Below are 18,077 nucleotides of genomic sequence, written 5' to 3'. Positions count from 1 at the left end.
ACGTCCGTTACTATCCTGGGTGAGTAACTAAGGAGCTTCAGTCCTCACTACTGACTCCAGTAGTATAAAGTCACTTAAACAGGAGTAATATTTTACAATCTTCCCCTAAGAGCGCAACAGGAACATGCTCTACAGCCTGGGACTGCACTGTGTAATTCTGTCCACCCCTAATGTAATCCCTTATTACACACTTCAGAGCAAAGTGTTGCAGTTTTAAAACCGATGATACACTCACACTTAATTTAAATCCAACACTTCCAGACACAGATTTCCAGCTGTTTCCCTTCCCAAAAATAATGTAATGCTCTGTCATCAGTTAGAGAGTCTTCATGCTGTTTTAAAGGGGTGTCCAGTTATGAAAATTAAATATTAAAACAAATTGTAGCAAATGACCTAAGCAGCCAGGCTTTCGGAGTGGCCATAGGAATTATCAAAGCAAGTCAAATCAGTAAAGAAAACACTGATTGATCAGCCACAGTATAAATTAATAAAAATATTTTATAATGAGCAAAATGATTAAAAATATACATTGGTAATTTCCAATAAAAAGAGCTCAATCACCTGGAAAGTAAAATCAATACTGAAGGATAGAAATCCAACATTTAGAAAAACCCTAACTGATCTAACTGATTAGTTATCATTTTCCTGCCTGACTAAAGAACGCTGTCCCTGATCTAAGCTAAATTATTGCAATAGAGATAAGGCAGGCTTGCATTTCTTTGTGAATCCTTTTCGTTATCCACTTCACAGTACATCTGTGAACAACTCACAACTATAACTCTACTGACTACTGTAACTGCCAACTGAATTCAGCAGTTTTGTCATCTTTGGTGCATGCATTTTGTATCATTGTTTACTGGAAAAATGTTCAAAACAAATTTAAAATGCCCTCTAAGAACTGTACTGTATTATACAAGGAATATAACATAATATAATCAGAAAGGTGTTTATTGATTATCTGATCAGCTCAGGTATGCCCCCTCCTAGTTCTTGATTGGATGTGTTCAATTAGGAATCAGTTAAATCAACTGTCTACAAGCACAAACCTTTTTTTATTACCAAATATTTTCACTGATTGAGTCTGAATGCTACTGAAAGTGATGAAGCCAGATTGAAGCAATCACTACTCTTAGATCTTAATTTTTTTTTGGGGGGGGGGTACTTATTGCCCACACCTAGGGAGCCAAGTCCATCATGTATGATTTCTGCCGCACAGTTCTCCCAGCTGAACTATACCTCTTAGCTGTTCAGGTTTTCGCAGAATGAATAGATTTTTGCTTCTTATTTTTGGTTTGTTCCTCAGGTTGAGCCAGTAATTTATTGTTTTAACGGCAAAAGTTTAAGTGCACAAGGGTTCAATATTTACAATTATACTGATGTTAATATTACAGATACCAATTTTTCTCTTTTTAAAAATGGATTTAAATTTGCCCCAGGAAACATCGATATAGCCAATGTGTGTTGACTGAATTAAAATTATACACAAGAAAGTTAAATTTCCAATTGCTGTTTAAGGACACCAATGTACACAATGATGGACGCATGAATAGGTTTAAAAAGTAAAGCCTTTTCAATCCCCCTTTGCACCCAACTTTGGTGAATTTTTAAAGGATTTGTACTAGAAAGATTTACCAGGCATACCACACTCAAAAAGATGAATTTTATAATCTTAGTAAGAACGAAGCATTACTTTTGAAGAAATTTAGAGAATATGATGACATCAGGGTAATGAAGCCTGATAAAGGGGCGAGAGGTGGTACTGAAAGAGAAGAATGACTATGTGAATGATATAGCTGGTGTGCTATATTACACTGATAAATACGAAAATGCATTTAGGAATTAAATAAATATTGCACATAGGAAGTTACTGTTGTTTTTGGAAGACAGTTTGCTGCAAGGGGTAATTAATGAAGAACTTTACAATTTCTTACACAATGATCATCCTTTTATCCCTACAGTATTCCGTATCCCCAAGGTACACAAGAATGTGTACCCACCCACCTTATCGACTTTTAGCAGCAGCACACAACAGTTCTGCTTACTCATTGGGAGTATTTGTAGATAGTTTACTCAAGGATACACTCCATCCTATTACCCATGTATTAAATGACTCATGGGATTTTTTATCGAGGGTCAGGCAATAATTTTTTGGTGAGACAACAGGGTTTTCCACCATGGATGTGATTGACTTATTTAGTTCCATTCCACACTATATAGGACTGGAACATTTTTCAGAAGCCCTTTTGGAATACCTGACAATCAATGGGGTTCTTATGAACTTTGTCTTGGATGTTATGGACATTTCAAATATAATGTAGTTGTTATGAAGTATGAGTTATGAGTTCTTCAAACAATCAAAACAATCAAAAGGGGTTGCGATGGGATCAAGCTGTGCTCCCATGTATGCTAATTTAGTGATGGCATCATGGGAAAAGAGAATTTTGACTCTGGTTTTGAAAGTGAATGGTTGACATATTTGTGCTATATGGATGATGTTTTTGTCCTCTGGATGGGTGAGAGGTCAGTTGTGGATAATTTCATTATATTAAATTTGTGGTTATTTTAAGTTTACTCACAATTTATGTACGGACGGTATTGATTTACCTTGATGTGACTATTACTAGAGACATCAGTCATAACAAATTTACCTCCAAAGTGTTTCAAAAGCCCACTTACTCATAGTTTTTTGGCTTATGATAGTAACCATCCACATTTTGTAGAGAGGAACACCGTTAGGGGGCAGATGATCAGAGGTGCTAGAATGTGTTCCACGTTCTCTGATTTTAAGACTGAGCTTGGCAATTTTATTAACATGTTTGTAGCCAGGGGCTAACCTGAAAAATGGGTTCAGCAGATTGGTATGGAAGTCCTAGAAGGTTGGGGGTATAAGGTTTGTTGTCTTGCTAAGATGTGTTTTTGTTAACAAGGGGCACAAGCAAATAACCAAAATTTTATGCATTCTGTGGTCACTTATTTTGGCTCAATTGGCCAGAAAGAGACATTTTGACAAAAAATTGGGTGATATTGGAATGCAGCAGTGAACTTTACAGTATATTGGGTAACAAGCCACTTTTTCCACATAAGGTGGGACATAATTTGAAGTTTTCACTTGAACACCCATTCACTACTCACACTGTTACTAAGGGGGCAAGGCGCTGTGGTTCCTGTAAGTATTGTTCCTTTGTTTTGAACGCAACAGATATCTTGATAGGTAATCCCCTTTGGACAGTTAACTTAGCAGGAGGAAACTTTGACAGTATAGAGCTAGCTTTTGTGTTTGTCAGGGCTGTAATGGGTTTTACGTTAATAAAACCGAACGGTCTCTATGTAAAATAATTTATGAACACTTTTATGCCATAGGAACCCATAATAACAGCAATGCCCTATATAAACACACTCTTTCTTGTGATGCCAGTAATGCTTTCAAGTTTTGTGTATTGGAGATTATTAAGAAAAGTATCAGGGGAGGCAATTGGTCAAATGAAATAAGTAAGAGTGAGTTTAGGTGGCAGCTAACACTCAATGTCAACCTTCCCCAGGAATGAATGAAAACATATCTTTGATGCTGATTTTGAGAGATAGGCATCTATTTTATAACTTAGTTTTATTTAAAAGTTTAACTTTTATTGAGACAATGTTACCAAGTGTTTACAATCATACATTGTGTTTTACTTGTATTTTACACCAGTTTGCAGTGTTTTATGTGCTTTTCAAGGCTGTGTTTATGGATATTCATTTAATTTTTGATTGCTTAATTAATGTCTGTGCTATTTAACTGTTGTAAGTTGGCAGGCACTTTGGTTTTGATAAAGTCCTATACTTGTCAGGACGAAAGTGCTTACTGAGTCTGCTGTGGATTTAATACATCTTTGTTTGTTCACACTCCATTGACTGTTTACTTGGACTTTCCTCTCACTTCCAGGAGGTGGTTTTGTGTTTTTCTTGGTCGTTTTCCACCTAAAATACGTTAATTTTTTCCCTAGATATCTGCATTTAATACCACTTCTGTGTCTGGTGCTGGGGTAAATGCAAGATCTGCGTTTTTATGTATTTTACATTTTTAAATGCACCATTTTTGAAAACTGAGGACTGATGGGTTTAATGAATGAAATGTCTGCTGCTGTACTTTTTGCAAAAGAAGACTGCAAAGTGTTTCCAGTTTGTTCATTGACTAGGTATGCCCAATAGATATGTGCTTGTTTTGTGAGTATCTTGAGAGTAATGATCGGGTTAAATTATGTAGTGTGTGTGTTGAAATTGAATTTTCTTTTTTACATTGTATTGTTTACTCATATCAATGCTTTATTGTGCCAATGTATTGTTTATTGCCTGTACTGGAGCTTTTCTCCCCGGGCCTCTACTGAAAACGGATACATGTCCAGCTAGACTAGCCCGGTCAACAAATGTAAAATAAAAATAAAAATAAAATAAAAAATATTTAGTTACTTGCCTACTTATTTTTGTTTTTGGAGTTGCATGATGTACAAGCTTGCTTGCTGAAGTTGTACTGCATGAATGATGAAAAGAGCATGTGATTGGCTTCATTATGACTTTAAAATGTCCATGGATTAGTAGGGTGGGAGTAACATAGTTCACCTGCCTCATAGGAGGTGTATCTATGGAGACATCCATGGCCACTCTCTGCACTTATTACTGGATGTTTAACAGTCAGAGGTCGCACTGCTGACCTTTTACCAGTACAGGTGTTTCAGGATGACAGTTGTCAACCTTCACAGAATGTGAAATGCCTTGCTAGCTCTTGAAGCCTATTCAGTGCATTTCAGTTTACAGTGACTGATGCAGTAGTAGGTGAGAGAGAGAAAATGTCTCATGATCATACGTCCTGAACTGTCCAGATTTTTGCCACAATTTCGGTGTATTCCTCATAAAAAGTTTTGCTTTTCTGACAAATCACTTGGATGATCTCAGAAATGAAATTACTGAATAATGGCATGCATTTGAGTTTTAGACTTCATATCCTTAGGAAAATGCTTGTTAACACAAACCCATTTTTTCTAGCAACTTTCTAAGTTTATTAAAGAAATATTTAAATTCTTCCTCTATTTTTTGGGCCTTTCCCATGTGAAAAATGGGACTAGGGGTTGAGGGTGGATGGATGGATGTATCCCCTCATTATGTCAGGCTTTGTACAGATTTCTTGAACTATGAGGTTTAGAGGAATGCTTATGATTAGTGTTAACCGTGAAGACAGCTTAAATGTTGCTGCTTCATAGACAGCACCCCCAACAAAAGGTAGAAACCTGGGATATCTTGTAATGTGAGAGCTTCCTGTTATATAGATGTAGGCGCTATCCAGTTTTTTTTAATGTATTAAATATTGCACTGGGTAAGTAATTTAATTCCTTTCTGCTCTGAGGTTACTGTTGAACCATCAAATTTAATAAACAGAGGCATTATTACTATATTTGATATCAATTGTATTTCATTTAAAAGAGTAAATTACCAAGATTTCTGGACTTTTCTTTTTTTTTTTTGGCTAGAATGCAATCGTTTTTGAATGAATGGCTATGGTGTGAAGAGTACTGGCTCCCACCGGGAATTTCATGGAAAGATATGACAGAAACAGATGACATCCACTACCCTCAACCTCGGCATCTCTTCTTTAGTGTTATTTTTGGCTTGGTCTTCATTGTCCTTCGACATCTTTTTGAAAGGTAAAAAGTGATTTTATCTTTACATATCTTTTTGAAAGGAAAAAAGTGATTATATCTTTATATTTATTGTGCTGAGACAGTAGTACTACAACATTGCAACAGATTGTGTATAAAAGTGTCTACATCCAATTTTATCTGGACTGTTGAGTCTTTCATACATGATGGTAATCATTAAAATAATTTCTCATGTATAACTCCACTTCTGCACCATGCCCAGAATTTGAATTTTGTGATTGTCCTTTTGGTATTTTCTCTGACAATGGTTACCATTCCTCTGTTTTTTCTGGGTCATGGCTCTAGTTCTCTGATGATCAGAGTTTTATTGTTGGAACCAGCTCTGTGGAACTTTTGGTAATATCCTAGAGAACGTTTGTCATTTGTGACCTGTAGGATAAAAATAGCAACAATGCTTGGAACACAACTGTTAAATCTCTGCATAATTTTGCTCCTCTTTCTAAGTGGTAGGATACAGTTGTTCACCATTTTGCATCTTTGGTTTTCACAGACAAATTCATTTAAATAATGTTTTTATAGATGGGTTTATTTTAGTTGTATGTACAGTTCCACATCCAAGGTTAATAGTAATTTATTGGAGAATGGGCTTACTGTACATCAGTACCCTGATTGGAGAACAAGTGTTCTCCAGCAGGGGGTTAATGTGTACAAGTAATGCCTGCTGAAAAATGAGTCTGCCGCTTCACAGCAGCATATCAAGCCCTACACATACTCATCCCTAATGACTCTTATGGTAAGGGCAAACACCTCCACATACTTTATATATACTTGTGCAGTTTTCAGGCAAGTAGGTTTGAGCATCTGAGATTCAGGCAAATGAGCATTCAGACAAATGAGAGAGATATACACACACAAGCATATATATTTACCCACACATGGGAATCTGTTTTATATGACTGACTTTTTAAAAAGTTGTTTGCATCATCTAATTCATGTGATCAGTTGTTTAAAAAGTCAGGCATGCACAAAACACCAGAAATAGCTTTTTTGTTTTTTTGGGGAGGTGCAAACCTCCATGCACCATGCTATATGTAAACCAACTCCAAAATCCCACTACAGTGGAGAAAATGGAACATTGCAGTTATTGTACTCCTTCAAATCTACATCCAGTTTTGGTGTCTTGAATAAATAGGTTTCTCCCTTTTGCCACCTCTGCTGTATTGTCAGATATAATGTAGAAGTGTACAGTTCCCAGGGCTGAGCCCTCTGATACACTGTTAGGGATATTGTCTAAGCAGAAGGCATTCACTACCAGTTGCATGTTTTTTCTCTGTTATCTACTTATTTTCTGTCTCCATTTTTCCAGCATTCCTCTGTGACAGTCAAAAGCTTCACTGAAATGTAAGGTTTGTGTCTGTCCACCTTACCTAGAAATCAGTCATAGTAGTGAATCATTTTAGCATTTTCTAGCTGGAATCCCATGCTGGTGACTGTTTTGCAGGTCACTATCCCTAATGCTTGCTTGCTTTTGTTTTCATTGGTTTGCCATGTCGCTGAGGTCAAACTAACTAGCTTTGTAGTTCCATGATATGCCTGTGCTGTTTTTGTGCAAAAGTACCAGTGCTGCTGTCCTAAAGTACACAGTCAACACATGTCCTATACTTAAGGATCTTTTGAGCAGTTGCATGAGGGTATCTACTGCCAGGCTAGCTAGTTTATTTAGAAACCTGAAAGACAGCACTCAGTTTTGCTATGTCTGCATGCTCAGACTTCCACCTTCACATTTTTCTAGTCCTTGGACTTTATCTACACATCATGCATATTTTCCTGTCCTTTTGTTGGCATCTTGTCGCCCTTCTCTGTAAATTTTGATCCAGATAACTCTTAAAAACATCTGTGCTTAATTCATTGCCTTTGTGCCCTGTCTGTCATCGTTTTTCTTATCTCTCTTCCTTGACCCTCCCATTCTTCTACAGCCATCTAAACAAATGAGCTGTGTTATACTTCCGTCTGTCAACTCCTTTTCCAGTCTTGACTTGGCATTCCTTATCTCTCTAGATGCTGTCGTCCTAGTCTGCTCACGATCTTCCTACTGGCACTTGTTCTTTCCCCATTCCCTTTGTAGCATACTAGTCCTTCAGCAATAGCGCCAAGTTGTGCCACTGTATTTATTTTTTATAATTTCACATAGTTCACATCAGCCATGGCCCTGCATCATTCTTACTTCAGTGTCTCTGCTGTTCACCCATAGTCCATTTCCATCTATTCCTGTGCTGTTTTATTCCATTCCTTGTTTCTGCTGTCCTAACGGTATACATAATGTAACAAGGTGACAGTTTCATAATGCACATTTGCTACTTCTCCCTGACCTGCATGGTACTTTATCGCCTCCTTTTAATGATGCGCACATATTTCTTTTGACAGAAGCCTTGATATACCACTTGCGTTTTGTCATTTTCACTCCCTACATTTGGCTTAGGGGTATTTCAGTAGTTAAAGTAAGGTTAAAGTCACTGTTTTCACTGGGTCCATGGTGCAGAGAGCAAGCGAGATCCTTCTGACTTTGACCCAAGAGATCTGAAGGTAATGATCTGGGTGCTGAAGTAGTTGACAGGGGATGATGGGAGTAAGCAGCCAGTGCCAGCTAGCCCATCTAATGTGGGAGGGAGCCCCAGCCCACTGTAAAGCCGACAGGTATCAGACACCAGTGGAACTGCACATAAGTAGTACAGGTCAGTGTTCTGCTTTCTCACCAAGCTTTGTATGCACAATAGCCACCAGGTTGTTCATGACCGAGTCATGGGGCTTGCACTGTAGGATGTCAGCATATTGTTTTACTGTGTGAACATAGACCAGACCATTGGGAAGATGCATCCACTTTCCATGCAGTCTTGTTGATGGGTCCTTCCATCACTAAAGTATCAACTGCCTACAGTTATAGGCTCTCATGAGGCAAATCTTTACTGGGGAGTAAATATTCCTCCCCCAGCTAGTTGTTAGGGAGCAGTGGTTAGGTTCAGATGAAGAATGAATGGGTGCATCACGTCAGTCGCCCTGCTAGACAGGGGTCCAGGAAAGTAAATAATGTGGGAAGAAATAGCCAGGGAATTGTTATGGCTAGGCTTGTATAGGCCCTAGGGCTGATAGCCTAGTACCAACCTATGAACCTATGCAAAAGTGGATGGCAGTGGTTTTATGTCTGTCAGGCAGAGAGGGCAAAAGATCCAGAAAGAAAGTCACAAATCACATTGTGCCTCTTTTCATTTGCCCTTATTTTATGTTCCCTCTGTGTCTCATAAAAGGACCTGTAGATTGCATGTTTCTACCAGTCCTCCACTTTTCCTTCCTTCCATTCGCAATTGCTAGTAATCATTTCAGCTCCCAAATGAGATGTTGACACTTGTAATACTAAGTGCCAACATGCCAAAAAAAAAAAAAAAACAAAAGTGCAGGAAGAGTGAATATTGAGTATCACAAGACCAAAAATGCTAAGTCCAAGATTGTCCTATGTCATAGAAAATAGAATAGGCTGAGAAATGGCCATTTCAGACTTAGCATATGTAAGTGTGTTTTGACAGCCATTCAGTTTCAGCGTTATAGGACTCACTAAAGTGGGTCTTGACCTTTCAAATGGTTACTAGTTATTTGCTTCCTTTTTCATTGCTGCCCCTTTTCATGCATATTCAGCATAGATTTGCTCTTATCCCATATATGCATTGCTCCCTACCAACCCTTTCCTGTTTCTAAAATTGTTTCATAGATGTATCTTCCAGTGTTTGCTAGTTGCCTTGTTGTGTCACTTTTCCCACATTGACTTCCTGCTTGTGTTATGAATTTGAGCCTTAACTGAGTACCTCTGAAGTCCCCTTTCAAACCAGGTAACACTAAACCACCTAGTTCTTTTGGGGATAATTGGCTCGTTCCACTAAATTCTTGATACCTTCTCCTCCCAAATTTCTTCATCTTTAGCATACATAACTTCTGTTCTGTTGGATAAATAAAATATGCACAATATATACACAAGACTAAGGAGACGAAAAGCATTTTCACTCTTACTTTCCATAATTAGTAGCTTCCAGTTTCCCTTTCTCTCTAATCTTTAGTTTCTTCCCTAACATCTTCGGCTGACACACAAGTCCTTTTTAATCCATACACTTAAATACCTTATCACATCCCTGTGAGTATGTGAATTGAACAGCTAAACCAATTCATGAATGTGTATATAGATGTTAAGTTGTCAATCTCGCCTTCATTCTTGCTGGATAGGTTCCGACTCGGCCAGTACTAAAGCTCGAGAGCTAATTCCACCGGCTTGAGGCTCCCCTATATCCCACAATGCTAGGCAGTAACTACCCAGATCTCGTTTGCCGCTTAGCTGACGAGGTGCTGCTTCTACCGGCTCTGGCAGGTTAGTAAGTTTTCTTGTTTAAAAACTACTCCTATTTTTTTCCATTTAGTTTAATTTTATATAGAGTATTCCATTAGTTTAAATCGGGTCCCCCCTTGTGTTAGAATTCCCGTTTTATCCCCTTTTAACTTTTAGGCCTTTGGCCCACTCCCTCTCTTTTCCCTGTCCTTCAGTGTGACTGGAATTTTATTTGGTTAAGGGTGTGTCTGTGTGTTGTGTTTGTGTTTTTTTTCACACAGCTTTTTTTAGGATGTCTGAAGACTCCAAGGTCTCAGGCTTCAAGAAGTGTGATTCGTGCTGTCAGAAAATCTCTGACAGACGGTCACACTTCTTGTGTATATTGCCTGGGACCTTTGCACCTGCAGGACTCATGTGCTATGTGCCATGTATTCAGCCCTAGAGTCCTGCAGGAACGCAAAAACAAGTTAATTCTTCGAGGCTTGTTAAAGCCTGAAGGCCCCCCAACCCAGTCTGCGTCGAGGAAGCCTTCTAAGACTTCCAGGCCGTCGGCTCCAGTTTCAGAGCATCTCCTGTAAGCATTAAAGCGGCTTCGACATCGGCTCCGGCTGGAGCCGATGTTTCAAAATCTCATACCGTTACCTCTGCTCCGGCTGGAGCCGAGGTTGGCAAGACTCAGTTGGCTCCGATAAGCTTATCGGAGCCACCTTGAAAGAAGAGGTCTAGGTCCCCTTCCATCGGCTCCATCCACTCGGCTCCGGGATCCCCTCTTCTGTCGGAGCGGAGCCATAGGTCTCATTCCTCTCGGTCCTCCAGGCTGTCCGACCATGATTTACAAAGGGTGGGGAGTAGACTTCTAAAGTCCGAGGCACTGGCCCAAATGCTGCATAGCCCTACTCAACAGTCAGTGGCTATTTCCATCCCTGATTTTATTCCTCCTCCGACTGCTTTGAGTTCGGAGCAGGGGCTCATCGGAGCCGTGGCTGTCGGTGCTTTGGAGCCGATACCTTCCCTTTCGGCTCCGTCGTCTGCTCCAATTTCCTCAATGGAGGGATCTCTGCGCCGAGCTTCCCTCATCGGCTCCGAGGGGGCGAGTGGCATCGGACCCTTGTCCGACCCCGTTCTCCCTCTCGGGGCGTCGGCGCTGGTGAGTTCAGCTCCAACTTCGGCCTCGGAGCCGTCTCTGTCTGTTCCGGGGGGGGTCCTTGTCTCCTCGGAGCGGGGACCTCTGGCCTTGGCTGATAGGGGTGCCTTTGAGGTCATGCGGAGCGTGCTAGACCCAGTGTCTACCCCACAGTCGGCTCCGTCAGCTCCTCCCTCTTCAGTGCCTGCGGTGGTTTCTACCCATCCCCTTGTATCAAACCACAGAGAGCCAGCTCCTCAGGTTTCCTAATTGGGAATTTCCTCCTCTTCCGAGGCCTCTCCTGATCTGGTAGGAGAACCCCCGTGGAAGAGACAGTGCAAGAGGAAGCACATTGACTCCCCTGAGTCTATCACCTCTGACACTGACTTGGAGGAATCTGAAGGTTCCCCTCGGTCCCCCTCTGAGGATGTCTCCTTTGCTGACATCCTTGAAATCCTGAAACAGAGGGGGAACTGGCCCGCCCTTAACCCTTCAGAGGACGAGTCAGTTTACCTTGAGGCGTTTGGCTCTCGCCCTTCCACCTCCTGGGTGTCCCCTCCCTTTGACCCCCTTATGGAAGTGGTGGCAAGGAAGGCTTGGACGGCCCCTGATTCAGTGGAACCTACCCCAAGGAGGCCATCAAAATTTATTACTGCCCCTAAAGAGAAAGAGTTTCTATCTAAAGGGGTCTCTGTTGATGCCATGGTGGTGGCCGCAGCCACTAAGAAGGAGTTAGCCGATCCTTCGGTACCTGTCCATCCTCCTAATAAGGAGTCTAGGACCATGGACAGGTACGGTAAGTGGATGTTTTCATCAGCGACCTTTTCAATGCGGTCGCTGAACTACTTGTGTCACTTCACCAGTCTCCAGAGAGATTTGCTCAAGGATATGGGTGAGGCCATACGGGATCCAACAACTGAGGGGTTCCAAGACCAAATGAACTCCCAGTTGGCAACCCTGAATTCGATTGTTAACTCCTCCATGCGGCTTCTCTCATATGCTGCTGATGGGGCGAGTAGGGCCGCAGGCACAGGTGTAGCTTTGCGACGTCACGCCTGGATGTGGCTTTGCAATTTTCCAGACCCTTTCAAGGCGTTCTTCACCAATTCCCCCTTTGATGGCTCAACATTGTTTGGTCCTCAGGTGAAGGATACATTGACTAGGTGCGAGGTGGAAGGTAAGACTCTCTCTGCCATGGGAGTCAGTTTTTCTACCCCTTCTACACCTTATCCAAAAGGTCAGAGGGGAGGAAAAATGTGGTTCCGCAAACCTCAGGGAGTCTCATCTAATGCACAAGGTCGATTCCCCTCTAGAGGCAGAGGGGGGGATAAGAATAGATGCAGCCCTAGGGGCAGAGGAGGTCCGCAAAACCAGGGTAGCAGAGAAACTTTCTCTGATAAACCCTTTCAGCATCCCTGAGGAGCTGCCTGGCTGTCCACCTTCGGAGGCAGTCGGGGGAAGATTATCACTGTACCCAAAAGCCTGGCTTTCCCTTACTCAAGACAAAAGGGTACAGTCAATCATATCCGAGGGTTAGAAAATTCCCTGTATTCACATCCCATCCCAACCCAAAGGATCCCTTCCAGACATTCCACTCAGTCTAAGGGAACAAGCAGCACTAGAAATATCAAAGCTGCTGTCAAAAAGAGCTATCCAACCAGTCCCAGCAGACCAGCAAGGATCCGGAATCTACTCCAAATTCTTTTTGGTACCAAAAAAAACAGGGGACTGGAGACTAATACTGTATCTCAGCAAGTTAAACAATTATATCAAAAAAACAAAATTCCGGATGGTCACGCTACAGTCCATTCTACCCTTCTTGGGTCAGGACAATTGGATGTGCTCAATAGACCTTCAGGATGCGTACTACCATATCAAAATGCACAGACGCTCCAGGAGTTTTCTCCGCTTCATGCTGGGAGCCAGTTACTACCAGTTCAGAGCCCTGCCCTTTGGTCTCACTACAGCCCCCCGAGTGTTTACCAAATGCATGTCAGTGGTCGCGGCTCACTTGAGACGTCAAGGATTCCAGGTGTTTCCATATTTGGACGACTGGCTCCTTTCCGCCACCATCAGACATCAACTGCTTCTATCCAGAGACTTCACCATCCAAGCTTGCCAAGCTCTAGGCATTTCAATAAATTTCGAAAAATCTGCCTTATCAATCTATTACCTTTATAGGTGCCACCTTAGACACACTCAATCTTTCCGCCAGACTTACAGAGCAAAGAGTGTTAGATATCCGCAAACAAGTTTACCTTCTACTACAATGCAACAAGGTCAAAGCCAGGGTAGTCTTGAAGGTATTAGGACTCATGGCAGCTACTATCACCCTTCTCCCCTTAGCTCATTTCCACATGCGGATCCTCCAGTGGATGCTGTTTACTCAGTGGTCCTTCAAACAGTTCCCGATGTCTCACATCATCCTAATAACTCAATCATGCAAGAATCACCTGTCTTGGTGGATCACATCACCTCAAGTTCTCCAGGGCAGACCTTTCATTCCCCCCCCCCCAGTCGCCACGGTGACAACGGACACCTCCCTGATCGGGTGGGGGGGGGCATTATCAGGGCAGGACAGTCCAGGGCACATGGCAACCTTTCGAGTGCCACTTGCACATAAATGTCTTAGAGATGAGAGCAGTGCTTTTAGCGTTGCAAGCCCTTCAGGACTCTCTTCCCACAGGGACTATTGCAATTCAGATGGACAACATGTCCGTAGTGTGGTACATCAACAAACCGGGCAGAACCAGGTCCTACCCCTTATGTTGAGAGGCACTCAGACTTTGGCAGTGGGCGATTTCTTCTCAGCGTTTTCTGATAGCAACGCACATTCCCGGGAAGTCCAACGTGATTGCGGACAAGTTGAGCATGGCCATTCTCATGCCACACGAGTGGTCTCTAAAGAAATCAGTGCTGGAAGAAGTCTTCCAAAGATGGGGCCAGCCTTGCTGCGATCTTTTTGCTACTCCCCAAAACAGCAAGTGTCACGACTTCACTCTCTTCCCGTTACCAGGCCATCCCACCAGAGACGCTCTAGTCCACGATTGGCCCCGGGGACTTCTGTATGCTTTCCCCCCCTTTCCACTGATATCTCAATTAATTAAGAAAGCTATCACCTTGAGAGTTACAATGATCCTCATTGCCCCTTACTGGCCTCGACAGATATGGTTTCCGTTCCTCCATCATTACCTGTTGGAGCAGCCTTGGCATCTGGACCCGGTGCCAGATCTGTTGACCCACCAGTCGGGCCAGCTGCACCACTCCCTTCATTCTCTCAACCTCACAGCATGGTTTCTTCAATTCCTACCCTAGCCAGGCTTCCCTTAATCTCTCATTCAGTCCGAAACATCCTGATAGCCTCTCACAAATCTTCTACCAGGAAGATTTATTATAGTAAGTGGAAACGTTTTTCCTTCTGGGCAGCATCAAAAAATATAGACCCCTTCACTGCACATATCCAGTCTATCCTAGACTTTCTGGCAGAGCTCTTTCATTTAGGCTCTTCCTCATCTACCATTAGAGTACAACTAGCTGCTATATCTAACTTTCATGTAGGTGTCTCAGACTCCAGTATCATGTCCCATAAGCTCTGCAAAGCCTTTTTAAGAGGTGTTTTTCTGCTCAAGCCCCCAATCAAAGATCCCCCACCTCAATGGGACTTGAATTTGGTCCTAGCATCCTTGATCCCCCCCCCCTTCGAACCAGTGGCTTCATGCCCTCTTAAGTTGCTCTCATGGAAAACACTTTTTCTAGTAGCCATAACTTCAGCTAGAAGGGTATCTGAACTTCATGCTCTGTGCAGTCGTCCTCCTTACTTCGTTTTCCACAAAGACAGGGTGTCCCTCCGGACTAATTCGTCCTTCTTACCTAAGGTTTCCTCTAAGGCAAACCTAAACCAGACGATTGATCTCCCCGTCTTCTTCCCTGATTATTCCAGCAGGTCGGAACAAAAGTTACATTTTCTAGATGTTCACCGCTAACTTAGATATTATTTAAACAGGACTAAACAGTTCAGGAAATCTGATCAGCTTTTCCTGTCTTATGCGGAAGGGAAATTGGGCCTTCTAGTTACTAAAGTATCCCTCTCTAGATGGCTCACCTCTATAATTACCTTCATCTATGAAATCAGACATCAAAAACTGCCTTCAAGACCTAGAGCTCATTCAACTAGGGCATTAGCTACATCTGTAGCTTTTCAGGACAGGCTGCCAATAGATTCCATTTGTGCAGCAGCCACATGGGCTTCTCCTCATACCTTTATTTTACATTACAAATTGGATATGGCCCCAGAAACCGTGCCAACTTTGGTTCCACTGTTCTCAAGAGTCTGTTCTGATAGGCCACCCGGGATAAGGTGCTAGGGACGCAGTCCCATCCAGCAAGAATGAAGGCGAGATTGACAACTTAACATTAAGAAGTTATGTACCTACCATAACGTTCCATGTTAGTTGCCTTCTTCTTGCCTTCTTTCTTGCGTCCCACCCTCCTTCCCCCTAGCCTGGACAGACTGATAGGAAATTTTGGGATCTTCCTTTGGGGTTTTCCTTCCCACATGTTCTACCACCTCTATTCTCCCTTTTATGTTTGTGGTAGATTACATACAGGTTTATATAGAGGTGGGTTCTTTTTTTCTCCATACTGTGGAGACCAGAACTGCTTGGTTTAGCTATCAAACGAGATCTGAGTAGTTACCGCCTAGCATTGTGGGATATAGGGGAGCCTCGAGCCGGTGGAATTAGCTCTCGAGCTTTAGTATTGGCCGAGTCAGAGCCGAGGATCAGCTCTGAACCCATCCAGCAAGAAAGAAGGCGAGAAGAAGACAACTAACATGGAACGTTATGGTAGGTACATAACTTCTTATTTACCACTATTGCCTGTTTTATCTTGATTTATTTTACATCTTGAAAATGCTCGTAACCGTCTCGTAATGCTTCACAGCAACAAAATGTTTTGTTTCTGGATTTATCAAGTACAAAATATCATCTCCAAATAAAAAGTTTTTCTTTAGTACCATGGCAGTTATATCCTTGAAATCTTTATTCAGTCATCATCTTTGCCAGCAGCAGTGGGGAAAGAGGGCATTCCTTCTTGGTTCCTTTTTGAAAACCAGCTGGTCAGAGAGCAGCTGTCCTAGCCTAATTCCTGTGTCTAACTCTTCATGCATCCGCTTTATTAACCTTAGCGTGCCCAATTTGAAAAATCCCACCTGATTCTGTTGATTACGTTTTGTGTGTCTAGACCTACCAACAGTAGTGATGTTTTCTTTCTCATTGCTTTCCTATGAGTCATCATTGTTCTGATAATGATATCCAGTGTTTCTCTCCCCTTTGCAAAGCTCCACTGGTTCATATCCTTCGAATTTTGATGACACCGCTTAGCTAGACTATATGTAACACTTTGTAATCATGGCTTAAAATTGAAATGGCTCTGTATGAAGCTGGATTTTATAGGTTCATAGGTTAGCACTAAGCTAACTACCCTTGCGAGCCATTTTAAGCCTAGCCAATTATCCCTTGTGAGACTCAAACCCTGCACCTTGTGTTTGTAAGGCAAACACCTTAACCATTAGGCCACCCTCCCAACCTGTTTTGTAGAGACTTTACCCTGTTTGGGAAACACTGCTGCTGCAAATGCTTTCTTCATGATGCTGGCACTCTCCCCCTCCTGTAAGACCTTCCGGGTCATTATCACTTTCCTCCCTCCCTAAGTTTTTTTATTTCATGGCTCCCTGTCTTGGCTGTTAACTGTTGAGCTTCATCCTCTATTAACCTTAATTAAGATTTCCATAAATATTTTCATTTGTGCCTTTCTAAATTTTCCCATTCCTCTGCTTTATGTACATTTTCATAAAATTTCAGAAATGTCTCTGCTACCCTTACAAGATCTGTGGTTGTTTTTCTTCTCCAAGACTTTTTTGTCCATAAGTTTTTCTAGTGTCTGCTGCTGCCAGAGAGAGAATAACATAAAATAAGCTGCTGTTTGTAATTTTAATTCCATATGCTTCTGACCTTATTGTTGCCACCAAGGAAGTAAAAAGTCAAAAGAGACCATCTGATGTGTTTTTCATCTGTTTCTGAACCGTAGGGCTTCAGATACAACCTCAGATCTGACTTCGGCTACTTCTCAGACTTTGGATCCTTAGCTCAAACTCCTCCCCTTACCCATAATCCTCTCCAAATTCCACATTACCCTTGATCTTGCTTGTTGCTTCCAGGTATCAGAAGTGGTTGATGTAGCTCAGGCAATTTTTCACATAAACTTTTTATTTATGGTAGTTCATCTTCCTTTTGCTTTTCTTTCTCTTTAGGGGGAAATTTCCGTTAGCTTTTTTCTACTGGTGGTTCTTCCAACATTTAGTTGAGTTCATTATACCTTGCAGGCCTAGAGTCTTTCCCTTTTTTCTGCCCTTCTCGTAAGTAGTTTGTGTGTGTTTACCATTGTTGGCATTTCTTTTTCTCTTGTTTGAGAAATCTTTACCATTGCTGGTATTGTGTCTTTTCTTTGCCCCTTTTTTTCTGTGGTTATTACTAGTATAGTGTGTGAAATCATGTCTGACAAACCTACTGGGTTTAAAAAATGTTCCTCCTGAGCTTTTAAAATTCCTAACACGGATGCCCATTCAGGATTTGTGTACCGTCTTGGAGCCGGGCATCTGGATGTGGATTGCGAGGTTTGTGCAGAATTCAACCATGGAGTGTTAGTTGAATGGAGAAATAAGTTAGTGCTGAATGGATTGCTGCCTTCATCCTTCTGTTCAGTGTCTGGAGCGTTGCCCTGCTCTAAGAATCCAATGGAGAAATTTAAAGGGGAAACTGTAGAGAAAGTCAAGGAAGCACTCCCCTGACCACTGTCTTCATTTGGCTTCAGTGTCTGTTCCATCTTCAAAAGTTGCCAAGTCTTCATGTCCAACATTTTCTTCATCTGAGTCTCCTGTTCGTAGACAAAAGTTTTCTTC

General features: G+C 41.9%; 1 protein-coding gene across 2 annotated transcripts in view; it reads left to right on the top strand.

The window, feature by feature from the left end:
* Window positions 1-18,077, top strand: part of LOC122817576 (ceramide synthase 2-like) — a 1,851,243-nt gene that overhangs the window by 368,069 nt on the left and 1,465,097 nt on the right. For both annotated transcript variants that reach the window (XM_044090613.1, XM_044090612.1), the window contains one exon: window positions 5,502-5,675. In XM_044090613.1, the coding sequence (XP_043946548.1) occupies window positions 5,503-5,675 (173 nt within the window). In that variant the 5' untranslated portion in view covers window position 5,502. The remainder of the gene's footprint in view (window positions 1-5,501; window positions 5,676-18,077) is intronic.

The sequence above is a fragment of the Protopterus annectens genome, chromosome 13.part0 (assembly GCF_019279795.1).
Source record: "Protopterus annectens isolate FY-2018-M chromosome 13.part0, PAN1.0, whole genome shotgun sequence".
Classification (NCBI taxonomy): Eukaryota; Metazoa; Chordata; order Ceratodontiformes; family Protopteridae; genus Protopterus; species Protopterus annectens.
This window is presented reverse-complemented; position numbering and strand designations above follow the sequence as displayed.